Raw genomic sequence first — 22,578 nt, forward strand, 5'->3', positions numbered from 1 at the left:
AAAATGAAAACATGATGCATGAAAACTATAAGCGATAAATGTAGAGAAAATAAAGAACAAACCCTATTGACAGCATATACATTATATACATTAAAAACTCTAAAATTTAATCCAATTTCCCAAGCTCTTTTTTCATGAAAGATGAAAAAGCTGAAAAGGAAAGACTTGCAGATTTGTAGTATTTTCCTTGATTCCAAAATTGTGGTGCACAAAACATAAGCGGATGAAAAGATTGATCATAATGGATGGTAGCAACATTATTCTTAGAATTTTTTCTTGATATTAAACTGTCTGATTTAAATCTTTGAAATAGATTAACTAAAGCTGAAGGGATATTATCATTTAAATACTGATGGACAATTTTACATGATTCCAATTTAAAGAGTTTATCAGCAGTTAGAGGGTTATATATATATAAATTTTACTATTTCCTATTCCTAGGTTAAAATAGTGCCCGAAGCGATCTGGATAGGATAACCTCGGGCAGAAACTCTTGACAAAATATCATTGCTAACAAAATCATTTTTGAGCATAGTTGCAGAAACCATCAACAGTCATGTTGGAATCATTAGCAACATTTTCAAGCAGAGATTTCATTTGCCTTCCTTTTTTGCTATAAGCATTATCGTTAAAAGTTAGCATTTTCGAGCTTCTTCCAATATCCATGCGTAAGATATGGGCCATATAATTACGTTGTTGCAATTTGATAAACTCACTAACATCTTTCACATGACATATTGCACGGAGTCGATTATTGCTAATGAGCATACGATAATCGTTTTTTTCTCGTCGACATGTTTCTGGCCATTACGTACCATTCTGCGCAGAAACTTTCTGTACTTGGTATCGAGGCGATCTTGTTGGGCTTGCGATAGGTTCCAAATTTGGCACGAATAAGTGAGCCTGCTGCGTACATAGCTGTTGAGGAATTTGATTCGTGTCTTGAGATTTATCCCAAAGTTCTGTAAAAGATTGGATAATTCTGAGAATTTGGACGTGGCTAGCATGATTCGGTGGTTGATTTCAGTATTTCCTGTATTAGGTTCTTCACAATTGATCATACTTCCGAGATACTTGAATTCACGAACATTTTTAAGTGTGGTATTATCGATTGAGATAATGGATTTTGGGTATTCATCATCAGCAAAGTTGAATTTATTGTTATCAATGGATGGACATACATGATCAATATATTTAATGCATTTAGAAAGGGTTTCATTAATGATATTTAAACCATTTGTATTAGGCGAGCCCCAGGAAGAAATACAATAGATTAGGTGTGAATTAACAAGGCTGAAGTATAGAGATATAAGGTTCTCTCGTGGAAGGAACCATCCTACCTTTCGTAACATACCTGTATTTTGCTTGATTCTAGTATGTAGTCTTTTCAGATGTTCTTTCCAGTTCAACTTGTGATCAATAACAACACCCAGATATTTTGTTTCGTTAACCTTGTTTAGAGATTGACCTGAAATAGAGACATGAAAGTTATCTGTTTTGTTTTCACCAAGGATGATATAGTTGGACTTGGAGATATTTAAAGTTAGTTGATTTGCAACAAGCCAGTCAGACTTCTTTGAGTTCTGTATTTACGAGATTTTGAAGTATTTCAGGATCTGAATGACTCATGAACAGACATGTGTCATCAGCAAACAATGTTTGTGAGAAAGACGAACTTAGTGCTAAATCGTTGACATATATCAAGAACAGGAGGGGGCCTAAAACTGAGCCTTGAGGTACACCATGAGAGATGAACCTGGGTTCAGACTTTACATGATTACAGGAGACACTTTGTTTTCTCTTAGTCAAGTAGCTTTGAAACCAGGATAGTACAGGGCCTCTGATACCTATTCTATCAAGCTTGTCAAGGAGAATTTTGTGATTTACAGTATCAAAAGCTTTTGCCAGATCCAAAGAAATTGCACATCCAACTTCTTTTTTAGCTTTGCACCTAGCTATAATGTCAGTGAGATGAATAACTGCAGAAGATGTAGACTTACCTTTTTGGAAACCAAACTGTCCTTTGAATATAATGTGATTTTTGTTGAGAAATTTAGTTATTCTTTCATGAACAATTTTTACAAAGATCTTGTCAAAAAATTGGGAGAACAGATATTGGCCTGCAGTTTTTTATATCATTTCTAAGTCCACTTTTGAAGAGAGGAGTTACTTTAGCATGTTTTAAACGTTCAGGGAAAACACCAGTGGATAGGGAGTTGTTTATCATAATAGCAAGAGGATCAGCTAGTAGATCAGCAATACCTTTGATAATCCGTGTAGGGAAATCATAAATATCCTTGGCTTTATTACTGTTTATGTTGTTAAGGTGTGTTAAGACTTCATACCTATTGGTTCGTTGGAAAAAAAAGCTAGAGTTGTTATACTGCATCCTAGTAAGGTAGTTTTTGTGTTTAAGAGTTGTGTTTTTAGGAATTTTTTTGAGAAGATTTGCAGCAACCTCTGAAAAGTATTTATTAAAAGCTTCACTAATCTGATGAGAGTCAGTAAATGTTTTATCTTGATGAGTCATAGTTCTTGGGTAATGATTGGTCTTATTTCTACCAAGGAAGGTGTTGATATTCTTCCAAAATTTTTTAATGTCATTCTTTGATTGTGTAAATTTGTTTTTGAGGTAGATGAATTTTGCTTTACGTATGTCTTTGTTTAACTCTCGCAAGATCTCATGATATTCTTGGAAAATTTGTTGGTCTTTGTCTTTCATAAACTGCCCATATAGTGCATCTTTTATATTTATTTTGTTAAGAATCTTATTGGTCATCCAGGGTTTTTTTTCTTTTCTTCTTTGATTTTTTGTCGATAGTTTAAATGGGGCATGTATGTCAAATAAAAGATTCATGCCTTTATGAAAAAATTCATACATTAGGTTAGTATCTTCCATCTGTAGGAATTTGTTGGTGAAGTCAATATTTGAAAGATCTTCCCTAAAGCGTAAGATATCAAAATCAGAGAAGTCTCTTTTTGATATTTTTTTAAATTTTTGTGTTATTTTATTATCAGAATGAGGTACAAAAAGGAAATTTGGCAAATGATCAGTGATATGAGGAATTAAGTTACCACTGATACATTCATTGGAAATGTCGTTATGAAAAATATTGTCGATAAGAGTGTGAGAGTTACCATTAAATCTAGTTGGTTGGATTATGTATGGAAGAAAATTAAATGAAACCATCTTGTCAAAGAAATTACTTGTGTGACGATGAGATTCACAGTTCATTAAATTTATATTGTAATCTCCCATAATAATAACCTTCTTATCTTCATTTTTTATTCTTTCAAGAACTCTTTTCTCAAACTCATCATTGAAAATTTGTATTTTATTATCAGGATGTCTATATCCTACCCCTACAAGAATCTTACAGTCAAGTTCAATAAAAAGACATTCAAGATCACAATTCTTACCTGTTGATGAGAAAGTTAGATCATTCCTCTCTTTGTAATTCAAGGTTTCTTTGATAAATAAACCAACACCAGCATTCTGACTGTTTCCAGACCTTGCTTCAAAAGGGTGGTAACCACTGATTGTGGGTTTAACAAAGAGCTTGTTATCATTGTCCCATGTCTCAGAAACTCCTATAATGTCAAAATCATACTTCAAGATTGTTAGAAGGGCTTCAAGTTTATCAAAGTTTTTGTTAAGAGATCTAATGTTTGTATGAAGGACAGAGATATAATAATCATAATTCGTTTAGTTAAAGACAAGAAACTGTCAACATTGTAATATTCAAAGTTTCTCAAGTCATCTTCATCATTGGGCAAACCTGAGGTGATGTTAAGGGCTGGGAGGTGTTTAAATTGTGTGAAGTTATTATCAAATTTAACCTTATGGGTTATTGGCTTTGTTATAGGTTTGAGTTCATTTATGATGTCATTAGATTCTAAACACTGGAAAGGAAAGTTTAAGCAGTCATCACATGACCAAATTTTACGGTTGATTTCATTAATTTTTTTACTGTCACGTAAACATTTTATATGAAAAAGATGGTTACCAAGTTTACAGTGAATTAATTTATCATAACCAATGATTTTAGTGCATTCTTCACAGGTGTTATTGTTGATTTTAACTGTATTGGAGTTAAAGGTTTCTAGTGAAAGGCTATGATTAGTTACATCAGTTAATGGTAGGGTTTTAGAAATACAACTTTGACAGTAATAAGGTAGTGGTGAATTAGCAAGTTGATTATAATGTTTATGTGTGATTTTAATACATTTAGTTAATATGAAGCCACGTGTAGCAGATCTCACAAAAAACCCCATTGTCAAAGACGCAGGTCCTAAAGACGTGGCAAATTGATGTCTCACGTAAAAAGTCAAGATAAGGGCTGGTCATTCTGAGCTAAAAAATGGGAATAATGTGAAGATAGCATAATGTAAAAAGAAAAAATATATATACTCAAAGTGTAATAAAAACATTAGAAAATCAGGAGGTTGGAACTAACTTTATGATATCACTTTGCGAGAGAATGACTTTCTTTTCGCTTTTAGTGTTCTTATTGTAAGTTTTCCAAGCATACGTGATTCCATTTTGAGTAATAACTCGATCAAATAATTTAGTCTGTTTGAGATTTCTCCAGGCATTAAAAAAGATGCTATTTTCTTCTAGAAAGCCAAGATCTTTTGTTGTTATACGTTTGAGGTCCCAACGAGCCTCATACATTAGATCTCTAAGTCTCCTATTATTGAATTTAACAATAATCGGAGCGGTTGGTTTGGTAGAGGTTCGATGGGTTACCTCAATATCGTCTTCATAAAGGTCAAATCCAAGTTGGTCTGCAATGTTAAAAACAATGTCATCAGTGTTTTCATTGTCTTTCCTGGGGACCCCAAAAATGTTGAACATTTCCCTTCTACCATATTGCTCAAGCTCGTTTATCTTTGATCTACTTTCTTTATTCTTCTCTTCTAGTTTACGTAGTCTTTCTTTAATTTGATCAATCTCATTATCCTTTTGTTTGTTTTCAGTTGCCATAGATTTTATTTTATTCTGGATGTTTTTAATCTCCTTTGCTTTAGTCTCAAATTTAGAATTAATAAGACTTTGGGATTTTGTGATGTCTTCAACTTCGTCCTTTAAGATCTTCATGCCACTGACTATTTGGTCAAATCTACTTTGATGCAAGTGTTCGAGACTGGCGATCTTACCCATGATACATTTGTTTATTTTGTTGATTGAAAGAATCATGTCAAATGTCACCTCTTTGTCACTTCCATCTTGTCCTCGATCAAGAGATTGTACAGGTGTAGTGAATACGTCAGGTAGACCATCTAAGCCTTCAGTGTTGAGGATCGATTCGAACTCTTCGTTTAAATCCACGACAGCAGGGGACAGAGCCAGTGGTGGTGATTTTAGATGAGTTGGTAAGAATTCTTGGGATGGTGTTGACATAGACATAAGGATAGATGCATTCAGCTGTTGACTATCATTGTTGTTGTTGTTGTTGCTTTTCATTTGTTTTTCTTTTTGGTTGATCTCTTGCTTCCACCCATGATTGTAGTTGATAAGCGTTGATAAGTGTTGTAAAGATGTTTTTTGTTGTTTGTTGTTTTGTTGTAGTTTTGTTAGATTTTGATTTTGTTATTTAAAAGCATTTCAAAGAAATCGGACGCCATTTTGAATTCGCGTGCGTGCGTCCGCCATCTTACTGGGTCTGCAATGTAATGTGTCTATAGTTCAACCAGTTATATTCTGTAACCTCATAGGAAAATCTTTATTCTTTTACTTTTGGGAGTGAGGTTTCTTTTATTTATTCATTTATTTATTTTTCGAGAAAAATTTTAATTGTGCAAAATAATAAATTATAATATTTTAAAAAATTTTCTTCATGAGGCGAAACAAAAAAAATTTCTTGTTTCCGGAAACCGGCCGGTTGAAAAAATTTTCTTTTCTGACCCGGCCGCAAACTTTCGTTCGTTAGTAGTCCGTACTTGTTGTAATTTAGGGCATAATTTATGCTGTGTTTATACATGAAAGATATTCTTAAACTCTATTTCAATGAGCCATAAATTATCAAAAATAGCAAAAAAAAATTATTTTCCGGCCGGCCGCATGATAACTTTTTTCCTTCACCCGCATTCCGGAAACAAAACATTTTTTATCATTCGCCTGATTTTAAATAATTTTAGGCAACAAAATTTATTTCATTTTCATCAACTTTGTTATTATTATTGCTATTATTATTGTTCATGTATTTTACTTGTAATAAATAGCTTATGTTGAAAAATAACTTTCTTTCAAGGCTCAATTCAGTAAATTATTTTAAAAAATATAAAAACATTACAATTAAGATCCTTAAGGCCGGTGTTCACTTTTGTGCGAAAGCGAAAGATTTTTTCTTAACTGTTTTGCCTGAAGAAAAAATTACGTCATGTAAAAAAGTCCTGTTTGTCACTTTGATTTTCAATAAATATCTGCCATCCTGACCATATATCTTAGCTTAAGGACAATCACTAAATTAAATACACTCCAAATTATAACTCTTGTATTGTTAAATACTATTGCTTCAAAAGAAAATAACTATGTTAAAACTATACTAATATGATATTCTTCCGAAATCAATAACCTAACAATAACAGTATAATCTGATAACAAATAATGTGATTGTCTAGCTATTCAAATTTATAAGTGTAAAAATATACAACGTAATCAGTTTCTGTGATAAGGAGAAGCTAATCTGCCTGCTATGACAGAAATGAAACTAAAATCTGCTGGAGGTTTCAGCGTAAGTTTAGCCACTAAGATATGAAGATATTGTATTGTTTATATCTCTAAAATATACCAACAATGCATGTATAGTTTGCACGTGAAAAAAAGTTGAATGAATGTAAATAAACATTTTTTATGGTTTTATTTTTTATATTTAAAACCTTACAGTTTGTTTACATTTTGTTCAAGTAATATCACTATTATCATGTTCAAACTTGTATCCATAGTTGGTATTCCGTTTTCAAATCTACGAAGAAATACTAAACTGCACACATTGAATATGAATAAAACTACAAGTAAACCGCTATTAAAAGACTGAAACAAAAAATAACTATAACAAAAAACTACATGTCTACTTCTGCAATGGCTAGATTTTTTGTAAAGAAACCTGATGAATTGAAAACCGCACATCTGAAAATTACCTCCATATTACCATGTAGATTCTCATTTTTGTTTTCATTGAAGCGGATGGACATGCCACGATATGTATGCAAGGCTGTCATACCAACTGACTCAATCCTACCATTTACATACACCATCTTACGGTACCGAAAAGCCTGATTATTGACGTTATTTTTGAACGGCTTGTCAACATAAATCACGTTTCGTGAGTTTTCTGCACCGGCCGCACTACCATCATCAGGGTGAACATCTGTGATTTTGTAATTGTGACCACGAATCACAAGATAGTCACCGATTTGCAATCCATGACCTGATTTGACGCTTACATACTTATTACCCTTAGACACCGTGAGAGAAAAACCAGTTAACCGCTCTTCAGGAAGTGCCAACGGATCAATTGGAACCATATCACTCAGAGGGATAGATGGAACTACAGTTTCATCACAACAACTTGGAACAAACACTTGGAAAACAGGGACTTCATCATCATTATACAATGAAGTAAGGCATAATGGTAAAACCAAATCACCACGTCTCAGATCAAACTCTTCTAAATCGAATGCCACATAGCAAAAAGGGGCCACCATTGACAAATCTTTATGCTGGTTAAATCTAACACAACAGCGAAGTCCAAAAATTTTAACAGCTAACCGCACTGTCTTGATATCACCCTCTTTAAAACAAGATTTAAAAATATCCCTATGTATGGGATAATTTTGAACTTTTTTGACAACATCATCCGAAGAAACTCTAAAGTTATTGTGCTCCCTCAACTTAGAAATAACATTACACTTAAATTCATTGCAGCAATTGATAAAGATCTTCTTGAAATCCATTTTTGCGCGCGCAGCGCGTATCTCGTTTGGTAAAATGTGCGCGCGATATACTAAATTGCCCTATATCGCTAAACATTTTTGAAAATTCAGTGTTCGTGTATGACTACATGACACCAAATTCTCGTGTTTCCTCAGATCGCATCGCTTTCGAAACTAAATCCTCATGTCGCAGCAAAAGGACTCCTATGATTGGTTTGTTTTCCCGCGCTACTAGCAAACTGGCAGACAATGTTTTTTGATTGGTCGATTTATCTGAACCTGATTGGTTGATTTTTTTGAAGCTGTTCTGTACCTACCAACAAAAGCTTTTTCTGTTGATATGTCTGCCTGTCACTCACTGGTTTGATTGATTGTTGAATTTCTTTGAAATTTCTTAACAAATTTTGAGAAATCTGATTTATTAGTCTGTTAGTATCTTATCAACATACTATTTTGCACAATTTGTTTTTGCGTTTGGATTATCTGCTCTTGCAATTGTTGTTATTCATATTGCTGTTGGCTGTGTTTGGTCTAGCTTACCTGTTGGCTTCCATTGTCAAGTTTTTCTGGTGGTTCGCTCACCTGTTTCCAGCTAGCTAGGGAAGTATATTTACTTTTTTGTTTTTTAACTTTGCACATTTTCAACTGTATTAAAGGTTTTCACTCCAACAGAGTTGTGATACCAATACTCCTAACATTATTCAGCTAAATATAATAATTAATTGTCACTTTACATTGTCCTGAAAAGATGGATATTTTGCAATCAAGAACAGCACCTTTAGGCCTCAAAAATCTTGGTCAAAATGTTTGTTTCTTTAATTCACTTGTCCAAGCATTGTATTCAATTAAAAGTCTTCGGGAACGTGTTTGTCAGTTTGAAATTGATGTCGGTACCCCAAGTAAAACAATAGCGATCAATGAATTATTTACATCAATGACTTCTTCGGCTGTTCCAATAGAAACATATCAACTAATTGCTTTCTTTGAAATCGGGGGATACGACCATTCCAGATTTGAGCAGTTTGATGCTCAAGAATGTCTTTTACATATATTGGAAATTATTTATCCGTCAAATCCAGATAATACTGTGAAAAATTGTCAGAAAGTATCAGAGAAAAATACGTATGATTCTATATCCTGTATTAAATTTTCTAACTTATATAACAATTCCATTGAAAAAGAACTTTTGAAACTGATAAATGCTCAAAATGCAGAGCTGCTCGATGAGCCATATGTGTGTTCTAATTGTCCAACGCGTACGATGGCATCAAAATCAACAACACTGCTCCATGTTTCTGATTATCTGATTATTTCCTTGGGTGTATTTCGTTTTGATCAAGCAACAAATACTTGTAGAAAAGTTATTCCAGAAATTACAATTGAGAATCGAATTGACAATATTCTATTAGGAACTTTAGAATTACAAGCAGTCATCTTTCACCATGGCGAAACTGCAAATAGCGGACATTACACATCAGCTGTAAAATATGGTGAACAGTGGTTTTCTGTGGACGATGCCATAGTGAATCCTATCCACAACCCTAATTTTAACTGTAAAGTGAATGACCATATTGTGCCTTATTTATTAATATATAAAGAATCAAATGTTGTTACATCTTTTGCTAATCATACAAAAACAAATTTCCCTCTGATATCCTTTCCCACAAAACCAACGGTGACAACAACTACACCTAATAAAGTTAACAACAACTGCAAAAACAAAGCTGATCAAATTCTACAGAAAGAATGTGACTTATATGGGAACAATATACACAGGTACAAGCTGCATTTCCACTGGTACATACACTGGTTATGATACCATCGTTGCAAAGTGCATCAAATTCATTTAGCAGCTGAAGATACTTTGATTTATTTAAAAGATGCGAGTACCTGGCAATAGTATTAGCAGATAGTTCATTTAGTCGCTTTTCTTCTTGATGGCGATTCTGCATTTGTGGATGGTTGTTGATGTAATGAAGCCGGTCTTGTGGTATTTTATCAATTAGACACCATCGATCCTCACTTTCAGCTCTTGATAAAGCAGTATAGGTTATTCCCAAACTTTGCTGTTCCATGTACTTACCTTCTTGTATACTCACCCTCATGAATTCAGCAGGTTGATTGCTTCCAACAGTGATACCTTGGGCCTTAGCTATTGGGAGGGAATAACCAGGTATCAATGGTAAACCAGTTCGACTACAGCATTCACTTTCACATTTTGAGCGGACTGCAGTAATCGGGATAAATTTGGGATTGTTAATATCCCAAGCTGGTCCAGTATACCTCGGGAAGTAAACAATAACTGCTGTAGGTAATTGTGGAGGTGATGTGCCTTTTTCATATAAAATTGCTTTCACAATACCAGCAGCACCATTATGTAAGCCATAGGGGGTAAACGCTTTTTGGTTTTTTGTCAATATAACTTTCGAATTAACTGCGATTGTGGCTTTAGGTGGTATTTGACCAACTTGTTTATCTCCATTCTTGTGATGATAACCTCGACCTGTAGATGGTATTGTGGCAACAGGAACATTTAAGTTGGCTAAATTCTTTCGGTTTTCTTTATTCACTTCACGCCAAGTTTCATGCAATGTTATTGTTATTTCAGCATTGCAGTAATTTATCTTTTCAGCCTCGGGAAGCTCTTTTTCGTATCTGGCATTTACAGCAAGCCAGTCTTGTTGGGTGATTCTGCCACCTCTAATTCTTAATAACCTTTCAAGAAACATTTTTTCACACTCTTTCTGTCGCATTGTCTGATTAAGAACAATGACGTCTTGAAAGTTTCGGTAAATGGCAAACCCGGCAAGCTCATCAGGTGAAGCATTCTTTGCAGGGCGGAGATGAAGATCTAACTTTTTGACTGGCCCCAGCTGGCCAAGATCACCAAAAAAGTTCACAACTGGAATCGATCCGAAGGTATTGTCATAATTATTTGTGGGTTTGTGGCTTGGGAAAATCTTTCACTTGTCCATCCAAGGAGTCCTTTTGAAAACATACTTCGTTCATCCATATTTAAAACAGCCAATTCAAGCCCTTTATTTTTATAACCAATAGTCTCACAAAGCTTTTTCAAAGCCTTTCCCTTTAATGGGTAATCACTCGTTTGGGCTGACTTGAGATCATTTGTTTTGGATTTCGAAAGAGGAGGTGTGGTGGAGTGAACTGTCCGACCACCTGGGAGAAGCAAACTTGCTGTTCCAGTAGGAGCCAGATTCAACACTGCATTATTTCTTTGACGTAATCTCCTTGCTAAAAACTAAGTGAATTTATGACAAAAGTTTTACCTGTACCTGCAGTCCCCTGTACCAATAATCGTAACGGTTCATAGTTCTCCCCTTTCTGGAGTAAAATCATACGTTCTAGATTTATTGCTATTATTAGTCTTTGCAACTCGTTGGCTAAAAGTAGATTAATTCTTGGCAAGTCACATCTACCGTACGAATTGACAGTTTGTTTCTCAACTTCGGCATCCATATCATCCAACCAAGAACCAACATTATCTGGCCAAGCTTGTCCTAAGCATTGCATTGCATACTCATACCAATCAAAGTCTGGTCCTCCATCAAGTAATGGAACCTCAAGTTCTTCATCAACAGCATTCGAGGGATTAGCATCGTGAATCTCATTCAACAATTCATGAGCTACATTAACTTCCCTCATTTGAAAATCTTGTGAAAAGGTACTGGAGGAAAAGGAGTATTGGGAATCAGCTTGTGACTCTTGATTTGCATAATCATTGTGCTGTTCATTTAGCTTGTGCCTTCTTTTACGTTCTCTCTCCATTTTTTCATCATATCTCTTTTTCGCTGATTTCACATTATCTTTAACAACACGTGGGCATTGTTCTGTATCAAAAAAGCGTGCAAAAGCTTCACCAAACGTTTCTCCTTCTAGCTTCAAATCTTCAGGTTTTGTCCATACTCCAGGTGAAAACATCATGAGCTTACCTTTACAGTAGTTTTCTGAGAGTGGCCAGACGGGATTCACTTGGATACCTGTGAAAACTGGGCAGTGATCAGCAGTGCATTTGGTTCTGCAAGAACATTCTCTCACCCAATCATATAAGGTCATTGTAGGATTCTTTTCTCTACGCTCATTACTTAGAAACTTATCGATAGCAATTTTTTGAGTGAAGTTTTCACCGTCAGGCTTACTGCTAAGAGGTCTATAACCACTCAAACCAACAGATTGGAACTTTCTAGTACAATGCCATAGTTTGCTACCAGAATTGATAAAGTCACAACAAGCAGCAGGTGTATCAATTTTACCAAGTATCCTATTAAGCAGTCTTAATACGATACTCTTAACTGAAGCATTGGGATCTGCACTGTCTAAAAGGTGACCATAGATAGTGACCAAATCCTGTGTTGCGGCAGCACCTTTGCATGCGTAAGATGTGATATATTTTTGTAAATTTAACAAATCTTGATCAACCAGAGCCCGAGTATCGCAGTTGGCCAACCAGGATAATAAATGAGCTTTTACATTCATTATAATCCTGCAATGGTCTCTGGGGCCCTCATACCTTGGATGCTTATCTCCAGTTAGAATTGGGGCGAAAGGATGTAGTTCTTTTCCTGGTGTTTTTTTTGTTATGGGATCTTCTTTTCCAAAATGGAACCTACAATATCGTGTATCAGAGTCAACTCTTTTTCTTTTCAGACAATAGTCATTACAATTATGTAATGCTACTCGATTCACAAGATAAAGATACAATTTTTTAACTTTTTCTGGGGTGGTGCAATATTCTGTCATTATAAGATTCAGTGGGTTAATTTCAGGAGGCTCTTGGGTACCCTCTGGTTTTGCCCATTTTTCCTTATTTGGAATCCAGACTTTAGAGCCATCTTGGCCATTTTCTTGGAAGCCACCTGCAGGGTGCATACTAACAAAGCCTGGTGAAAATATGGTATCTGTGTCTTCTTCATGTGTTTGAAGCCATTTATATAAGGTCTCAGCTTTTTCTTGGTCACTGGATAAACCATCTATATCAAGAGCTTGCTCGATATTTTTGGCTTGAGTTTCAGAAAATATGAGTCCATGGCTGTGAATTTGTCCTCTGGATTTGGCAAATTCGAAGCGAAACCAATAATCAGTTAAGTTAAACAACTCTTTGGCTACAGTGTTATAGTAATTTATTGTCCTTGTCTCAAAATATAAAGTGGCAATGTGCAGATTTTGTAAAACTGTTCTTCTGAGATAATGCATATCTGTATTCAATTTATTTAAAATATTATCATAAGTGATCTCACATGTAGAACTAATGTATTTAGCCAAAAATTGTTTAAGTGGAGCCCAGTGGAGTTCTGCCATACTATTAGTATGAAAGTAACTTGGTAAATCCCCTATTGAGTATATTCTAAAGAAAAGTAAAGCATCCAATTCTCTTTTGCATCTGTTCCAATATGGGTCAGAATTGACAAGATTGGAGCCCATCCTGATAACTTTTCTAGCAATTGAATCGTCATTATTGTTAAAACGCTCTTTCAGTTCATCAATGCTAATGTGACTGTCGGTTAGTTGTTGCGCTACTAAAAAGTTGCCATTGTTTAAAGCTTTTTTACGTAGTGATAGATTGTATAGAAAAAATTTTAAAAATGGATGTTTAGAGACACGGTTATCCTTTTGAAAATAAATATGCTTTATATATTGATTATCTGTATGTTAGCAGACCATACATCGCAATAAGACGATACATATAAAAGTGACAGTTTTGGACTGATTTGGACATCAAATTCTGGATATCATCCCTCTATTTGACTTCAGGTTTGAAAAAGTTATTGTAAGAAGTAAGAAACGGTAAGTCTTAGTTATTACATGTTTTACTTTTTTCGGTATATCCTTCAATCTTCTCGCAAAATAAAAAACAAATGCAATAAAAGTGACCGGTTTAAAGTCGTTGCAGTTTCTAATGTTTCTCTGAACCCACTTTCCTTTGAGATTATGTATTACGTTTTAAAAGTTAGCCTGATTTCTGCTTTGTTTTTTTTAATTCAATTAGATCCAATTTGATGTCCTGAGAAAATCGAACCAACAATTGAATCCAAGAATTATGAAATAGGTAATTCCCTTGATATTCTTTGTAATCTTTTTTACAGTTCCTTTACCCTGATGTTTTATATTTTGAAAATCATTCAGTTTAAAAATCTATTTTTTTCCATTATTCAGGTGACTAGTATCGGAGAATTTAAAAGACAAGACAAGCATAGTGCAGTTTATAAGTATTTCAATTTGTTAGCTAAGAATAGTTTGATTAAATTTGTTCTAATAAAATTCCAGCTGATATGTATTACTTGTTATCTTCGATATTCCCGGGAAATAGATATCTATTATATCTTTCAAACAGAATGTTTGGTTGAGTTTTCTGTTTTCAATACTATTTAAAAATGATTTATAACTTAGACCATTATTTTAATAGAGACTATTACTTTTTTAACTGTTTTGAAATGTCCAAATGTTTATGTTTTTAAAATTTAAATTACGTTGGCGGATACAGTATATCTAGTTTTTATAAAATACTAAAAATCAGCATATGTGTTCTTTGAGTAGACGTTGGACGTGTAGGAAGTCAGAAACAACTTACAAATTCAGTCCCAGTTTTATAATAAAAGAAGTTCCGTTTTCTTTTCTTTTTTCAGTTCTAATATATATTTGTAGTAAAAAAATGTCAACACAAGTTACCGACCCTCAAATGATCAGTTTAATGTCTCAGTTGCAGACAATAATCAACGGTGGTATATAATATTCTATATTCGGTTGATTTATCAGTTATATTTATATAGGTGCTGCGACCCAAATCTCCTGAGTGAATAAAGTTAGACAGAAATTCTTAATTTTTCACATATTTATCGAAGGTTGTGTTTGATGCTAACAGTTCACTTCTTAGTATCCCCTACTAATTTTGAATTATTTCCTTGAGATTTTCATACTTCTTCTTGTCCTCACTTTCTACCAATATCGTTTGACATATTACTCAAACCCAATAATACATTGAAAATACAAAGATCGCCCAGACGGACCACCAGCTTTTGGCTAAAAGTCTGTTACTGAAAATAATTAATTTTTATATTCTTTAGCTGCCCTTACCAAAATGCAGCATGCTCGAAGCATGTTTCTTTAATGCTTCAAGCATGCTTTTGCAGTACACTAAAAGCATACTTAGTGCATGATTCAAGCACATTGAAAAGCATGCTTGCAGTTGTGCATTTTTGGAACAATCCAACATGCTTTAAGCATACTTTTAAAACAAAAAGAAATTCTAGAAAAGCATACTTAAAGCATACTTTATCAAAGGGAATTAAAATATTTAAAAGCATACTGGAAGCATACTTGTGAACATTCTGTAAATTACCTCAAAAGCATACTTTAAGCATATTTTTAAATTATTTCAAAACCATGACAAAGTTATATGATAAATATTTCAGGGCCACAAATGTTTCCTTTGGTCCTTTTCTACCACTTCATGATACTATTTGAAGACAAAGTAACAACAATGTAACCAAGACGATAAGATATTTCTTACTGACAATCCAGTTAGATGCGAGTTTGATATGTGTAGATTCAAAACCAGCCAATTTATCGAAACTTAAACATATCTTCTCCAGCTTCGCACATATTTGTTTTATTTATATTTATCTGTAGATGAAAATCATAAAAGATTTAAGATTATCAATATATACACCGAATGCTTAATATCAATCAGTTTGTCATTCTTCTAAATTCTTTTATAATCACTTTTACGTATCTAATATCAGTTTTCATACTAAAATTTTACAGAGGTGTAGGAGATATCAAGGCGACAAAAATTGATCTCTTTCATATTCGATTATACGATTATACTTTGCTATTTACTTTAAAATAAAATGTTAAAAATTTAAGGCTCTATTATTTACAGTCTAGTTTTTTCTGTACAGCTCTATACCTTAATGGAACTTTTAAATAATATTAAAAAAAAATGACAGCTTCAACAATCCAAGAGATTGTTTCAGTAATTTTAGTTCCGTTAAGGTAAAGAATGTTTACTTTGTGTTAAAAATATATATACTATAAGAAAATAAAAGCAAAAGAAAATTAAACTTATAAGAAATAATATAAAGGTCTGGAAAATTACACCTTCACTACCTTAATAAACGGGTGCAAGGTCAGTATAAAGAAAAATATATGGCTAATATCTCAGCAGTAAAATTTAAGACAATAAATACTATAATGAAACTTTCTTTTTCTTTAACCACATCAAGTGTTAGTGATGGAAAGGTGAGTATTAGGAGTTCTCAGAAATCAAAGTATAATTAGAAAAACAAGGAAAAATGAAAAACATAAAGAGTAGATACAAATGTAACATAAAAACCACTTTGAAATAAAAACTTGATGAACAATAAAAACTAAATCTAAATGTTGAACAAAATCTTCGGTTGACAAGTTATTTAAATAGTTTAGTGATTATTATTGTCCATTAGGAAATAACATTTTCTTTGCAGAGTCACCTTCCTCGTCATTACCTCTTGCTCGTAAAGAAGTAAATTTACTTCTTAGGGCAGCATTTAATGCAGCATCAGAAACTGCATACGAAGTGCCTTTAAATTTTTCACGACAATAATCTGAAATAAATAAAAATATATATTTTTGTGTGGATTAATTTTCACGGTTTTCGCAAATTTTGGTTATTTACACGAAATTTAGTCCGGATGCGAAATTATTTGGAATTTCACAATCGCGAAATCTAGATAACATATTACAATCAAAACATGTTATGAGTTGAACTCTTCATTTCAATTATAAACTCTAGTAACCTCCTAAAAGTAGTTTTTTGAAAGCTTTTGACTTTGTTCGATTAAAAAACACACATCTCTTATTTAGTCGTGAAATTAAATAAAAAAGGCCATTTTCGCGAAATTTAATCCACACAAAAATTATAAAGACCCTTGATTAGCGAAATTTAATCCACGCGAAATCTTTAAATTCTTGTCTCCCAAAAATTAGTACACGCAAAAATTTATCCAGTTAAGGTATATAACACAATGATAAAAACTATATGCATAACAATACATCTTACGCAATATGGCTTTTTTTAGGACCGGATCAACTGCCGCCTTGTTTGCCTTTGCTGAACCGTTCACAGTCATGTTAAATTGCTCCTCCTTTTCATAAAAGCAATCTATCAAAAACAGTGCTGATTTAGATGGAGTAGTTTTAGTCATCAGGAGTGAAAAATCGAACTGTGTAAGGTAGACATTTGGACATTCTGGATGAAGTTTTGTCATCTAAAAACAAGCAAAAATCTGGGAATAGATAAAAATGGTTACAATTATTAAAAAAGGGTGCAACACTATTAATAATGAATTGAATAGGCAGGTCTTTGAAAATTACATTAGCTCAAATTTTCTTTTAAATGGCTTTTATATTTTAGTATGGCATTTTTTATGTAATCATAACCATTAAAGGCAAAAGCAGTCAATTTTCTTCAATTAATAAATCATGTGTAAAAATACTAAAAAAAAGGAAGTGAGTTACTGCTTTAATGTTAGAGTTTTTAATTATTCAAGATGAATCGTAAATAGCAAAAGGTCTATTTTCAAAATATAATTTTTTTTTAAATAAGGCACAGCAAATTTTACTTATTGTTCTACAGGAAGGCCTTCCAAAGAATATGGGTCAGTCAGCAAGTCAGCATATAATAAAATCAAATCTCTGAAAATTTAGGGTCAGAAGGTCAAGATTGACATTTTGAAGCACGACTTTTTCCTCTTTATTGATGAATGATATTTGTGTCATTTCCATTGTGATATTTTGAATTGATCTAAGTTTGGGATGAATTTACAAATACATGAATTTTCAACTTGTTCAGTGGCAAATTCAATATTATTATTTTTTCTATTTTGAAAGATTAGGGTCGGTCAGGCCTGTAGAACAACAAATTAATTTGGTCTCACTTAATGCCAAAAAGAAAAAAACTTTCGAGCCAGAGAAATAATTTCATTTTTCCAAAAGAATGCAAAAAAGGAATATTCATGACAAAAGTATTAAACCACACTTTAAACGCATGCAAAGGAAAGTTCATAATTCACGACAAAAGTTTTCCAAGTTTTAAACGCACGTTGAAAGAAATCTCCAAATAATGACAAAAGTATTCCACATTTTGAGCGCAAATTGAAGAAAATCTTTAAGTTCATAACAAAAGTATTCCTAATTTTAAACGCATGTGAAAGAAAAGTTAATAGTTCACAACAAAAGTTTTCCCCATTTTAAACGCATGCAAATGAAAAGTTCATAGTTCACGACAAAAGTTTTTCCCATTTTAAACGCATGCAAAGGAAAAGTTCATAGGTAGTTCACGACAAAAGTTTTCCACATTTTAAACGCATCTGAAGGAAAAGTTAATAGTTCACGGTAAAAGTTTTCCCCATTTTAAATGCATGCGAAGGAAAAGTTAATAGTTCACGACCAAAGTTTTCCCCATTTTAAACGCATGCGAAGAAAAAGTTAATAGTTCATGACTAAAGTTTTTCCCATTTAAAACGCATGCAAACGAAAATTTCATAGTTCATGACAAAAGTTAATCCCTGTTTTAAAAGCATGCAAAGGAAAATTTCATAGTCCACGACAAAAGTTTTTCCCATTTTAAATGCATACAAAAGAAAATTTCATAGTTCACGGTAAAAGTTTTCCCAATTTTAAATGCATATGAAGGAAAAGTTGATAGTTCACGACCAAAGTGACCCCATTTTAAACGCATGCAAAGAAAAAGCTAATAGTTCACGACCAAAGTTTTCTCCATTTTTAAACGCATGCAAATAAAAAGTTAATAGTTCACGATTAAAGTTTTTCCCATTTAAAACGCATGCAAACGAAAATTTCATATTCACGACAAAAGTTAATCCCTGTTTTAAAAGCATGCAAAGGAAAATTTCATAGTTCACGACAAAAGTTTTTCCCATGCCATTTTAAACGCATACAAATGAAAAGTTCATAGTTCACGAAAAAAGTTTTCCCCATTTTAAATGCATGCAAAATAAAAAAGTTAATAATTCACGACGAAAGTTTTCCCCATTGCACGTTGAAAAAAATCTCCAAATTCATGGCAAAAGTATTCCACATTTTGAACGCATACAAAGGAAAGTCCATAATTCAACATAATTCACGACAAAAATATCCCACATTTTTCAATGGGGGGATTAGCTAATTTTTTCAGAAGTTAACGTTCTTTGTTGGTCATGTCCCGTGAGTGTGATGTACGTTCGGGTTGTCGGCGCTTCAAAATTTCCCTCACAAAGAGGTTTCAGTTCCAGATGAGTGCCATTAAAAAATTCAATCATCAGATCATCAATCACTCAATTTTGCTTCAGGTTCAAATTTTTTACAATTAATTACTTACTTGGATAACTTGGAAACAAACCCACCAAAACGATTCTTCTTTGTTTGATGCTGACATTCAGTGTTTCTTTTTCATCCAGGTTTATCCACAAATATTCAGTTACTTGCCTTGTCACCACAATTTAAGTATAATATACAGGCAAATTGCAGTAAGTTTGTTCTGAAAGTTGACAAATATTGTGTCCATCCTGCTGTGTTTTTTCAACCAACCAACAGGGAATCAAAACAAACTTCATAATTAATTAACCATTTCTTGTCAAAAACCAAAGCTAAAAATTGAGAAGGCGAGCAACAGTTGTTGTACGAAGGTAGGCTATAGTTTGGCAACAACAGCAGTTTAATCATCATGTAAAAGGTGTAGATAACTCTCTTTGTTGTTGAACCAGCAGAAGAAAATTGAGGATCCAAATCAATGTCATTCCAATCCAATCCACAGCAAGCTGATGTGCTGGCAAGGCAAGACGCAAGAAGAGAAAGTTTTTTGTTGGTAGGCAATAGTAACCGGTCCAAATAAATAAACGCGCGGGAAAACGGGGAAAACAAACCAATCATAGGAGTTCTTTTGCTGCGACATGAGGATTTAGTTTCGAAAGCGATGCGATCTGAGGAAACACGAGAATTTGGTGTCATGTAGTCATACACGAACACTGAATTTTCAAAAATGTTTAGCGATATAGGGCAATTTAGTATATCGCGCGCACATTTTACCAAACGAGATACGCGCTGCGCGCGCAATAATATTTTTGGAAAAGCTGAAATTTTTTTTTGGAAATCTCCAAGGTTTTGATGTTATGCTATGTGAGAAAATTTTTGAACAAATAGATCACCATTCCTCGACTAGAACTTGGGTCTGCATTGAGTTTGATGGTGTTGGAAATGTTCATGACAAATAAGATGGGCAAACTGTTGGCAAAATATAAGATGAGAGAAAAAAGAATAAAAGAAACAATGAAATTGTTTTTTTGTCATTTTGTCTTATTTATAGCGTGATTGCTGTTTTTAATGATTTTTTGAAATTTCGACATCAGTCAGTTTTTTGGAAATAACTTACGAACTACTTTTTCAAATTTAATGTATAATAGCTCAAAATTCAAGTTAGAGCATCTTCTATACAAAAAAAATTAAATCCTGAAGCTCACAATATCTTGACAAACCCGTGCACCCGGTATACTAATGGTATAATTTTTACAATTTTTATATATTATTTTATCAGTTCCAAATTTATTTTATATTTCATAACTTATGATATAAATTTGTAAACATATTTCATAACTTATGATATAAATTTGTAAATATATCAATCAAATGAAAATATTCAAATACTAATAATAATCATTTTTATACTCTAGCAGTTCTACTTATCATAAATAAACGTTCATCATGATCAACGTTACCAATTTGTCTACGTAACGTCGTCAGATTAAGATAAACTCTTTGAAAGTGAAAGTAAAGAGCAAGACGCAAAGTTTTATTTATCTTGTCAAAATCTTCTTTTTGGCCTTAAATTACGTTAAGCTGTATGTTAAGTCTTAGTAACATCGTTTGAAATAAAAGATTTTACCGTTTCGTGTGGAGAAACTCTTCATCTACTTTGGATTTATTTATCGTTCGATTACAGGCTCTTTTCTCCAAGTATTTCGAATTCACTCATCTTTCGATTGTCGATTGTCTAAGAAAGTAAGAAAATCATTTTAAGATCAGACTCGTGGACAAGTATTAAAAACCCGTTATAATTTCCGATTTGGGATGTATGGACAATTCTTTTTGTAAACAAACATTTCGCTTTTCGCAAATCGATAAAATTAAACGGCGAGAGGGAGAAAAATGGTTTCAGATTGATTTCCCAATTGAATAATTTCGGCAGTTCATGAAAAGTATTGACTGTCTATTTCCAGGCATCGACTGTCAAGAAAAAGAAAAAACTGTCCATAAAAATGATCGACTGTGGATAAAAAACATCAACCGTGTCCACAATACACCGTTTAGGAGTGTCGACTGCGCATGCGTCAATCCAATTTTCCATTGTTTTGATTTTCACTCTCCTCCGTAAAAAAACGGTAGGTAAACATCTGGTTCTCATAAGGAAACATAGCAGAAAAACGGTAGGTAAAGAACTCCTTTTAATCATAACTTCTTTTCCTCTTGATGAATTTTTGTGAAATTTTCAGGAGAGACTTATAAAATTGTCATTGATATCATGTTCAAATATCTAAATCATTCTCTTTAAAGGAGAGAAAAAAATTCACAATGTTTACATTCCTCTAACCTTTCACAGTACTAAAGTGCGCATTTTTACCTACCATTTTTACCGACCTCTGCAATGGAGTACCGTGAAGATAGCGAGACTCCTAAACGGTGTATTGATGTTTTCAGACATAGTAGTGACTTGAGCCTACGAAAAATGTTTTTTTACTGATTTTAGCTTTTTTTAGCTGGAATTTTACAGATTTCAGTATTTCCCTAAATTTATGCTTTAGATTTAAGCATCCCCTCAAGCATTTTTCAGCCTTATTAAGCTTTCGACTAAGCATCTCTGAGCCTGTTTTCGGATTTTTGTATGCTTATAAAAAAAAACATGTATTTACTTCGCAAGTATCAGTTACCCAATGATTTTGCCTCAAGGGTGTTGAGAAACTAACTAGTCTTGGACAGCAAAAGTGTCGGGAACTACAAATATATAAAGATTGTTTATTTCCACGCTTATAGTTGTATCTAATAATTTCCAGGGGAAGAAAGGAAAGCTGCAAAAGTCTGATTGTGACTTTTGCATGTTTCTACTCTGTAAATAATTTATCCTCATCCCAACATTGAAAATGAATACATTTGATTTGATTATAGAACAAAAAAACCTTATCTTTTTTCATGAAAATATAGGGTTCAATACAAAACTAGTCTTTTTATGAAATTTTAAAGTCAAAAAGTATGTTAAATAAAAAAAGTGTCTTATTGACATTTCTTGACAGTGTCTTATTTCATTTCAATATAACGGCAAATTACAACACAAAATGCCAACAACAGTGGAAATAAACCAAAACAGTTACTGTTACTGAAAACATGGTACTGTACTTCATGCTTTTTTGTGCTCTTTTCAAACATAAACAAAGAAAAATAAATCTTCTTTTAGCAGTATTTCAAAGTAAAATTGTATTTTAATCATGAAGTCTTGAGACAGACAAGATACAAGTTTTGATTTCATTGTTTGATGTTTTTTAAAAAAATAAACATTTCTTTTTAACTCAAATAATTTAAGTTTCACACCTCTTGCAA

At 33.1% G+C, this 22,578-nt stretch overlaps 1 protein-coding gene across 1 annotated transcript; it reads right to left on the bottom strand.

The window, feature by feature from the left end:
• Window positions 1-7,065: 7,065 nt before the first annotated feature.
• LOC136801467 (uncharacterized) lies at window positions 7,066-13,254 on the bottom strand. Its single transcript, XM_067058112.1, has 3 exons — window positions 11,226-13,254; window positions 9,829-10,840; window positions 7,066-7,735 (listed from the first exon to the last, which is right to left on the bottom strand). The coding sequence occupies exons 1-3, from the start codon at window positions 13,252-13,254 to the stop codon at window positions 7,066-7,068; spliced, it is 3,711 nt and encodes a 1,236-aa protein (XP_066914213.1).
• Window positions 13,255-22,578: the final 9,324 nt, after the last annotated feature.

Source organism: Clytia hemisphaerica, unplaced genomic scaffold (genome assembly GCF_902728285.1).
Source record: "Clytia hemisphaerica strain Z4C2 unplaced genomic scaffold, Clytia hemisphaerica genome assembly, whole genome shotgun sequence".
Lineage (NCBI taxonomy): Eukaryota > Metazoa > Cnidaria > Hydrozoa > Leptothecata > Clytiidae > Clytia > Clytia hemisphaerica.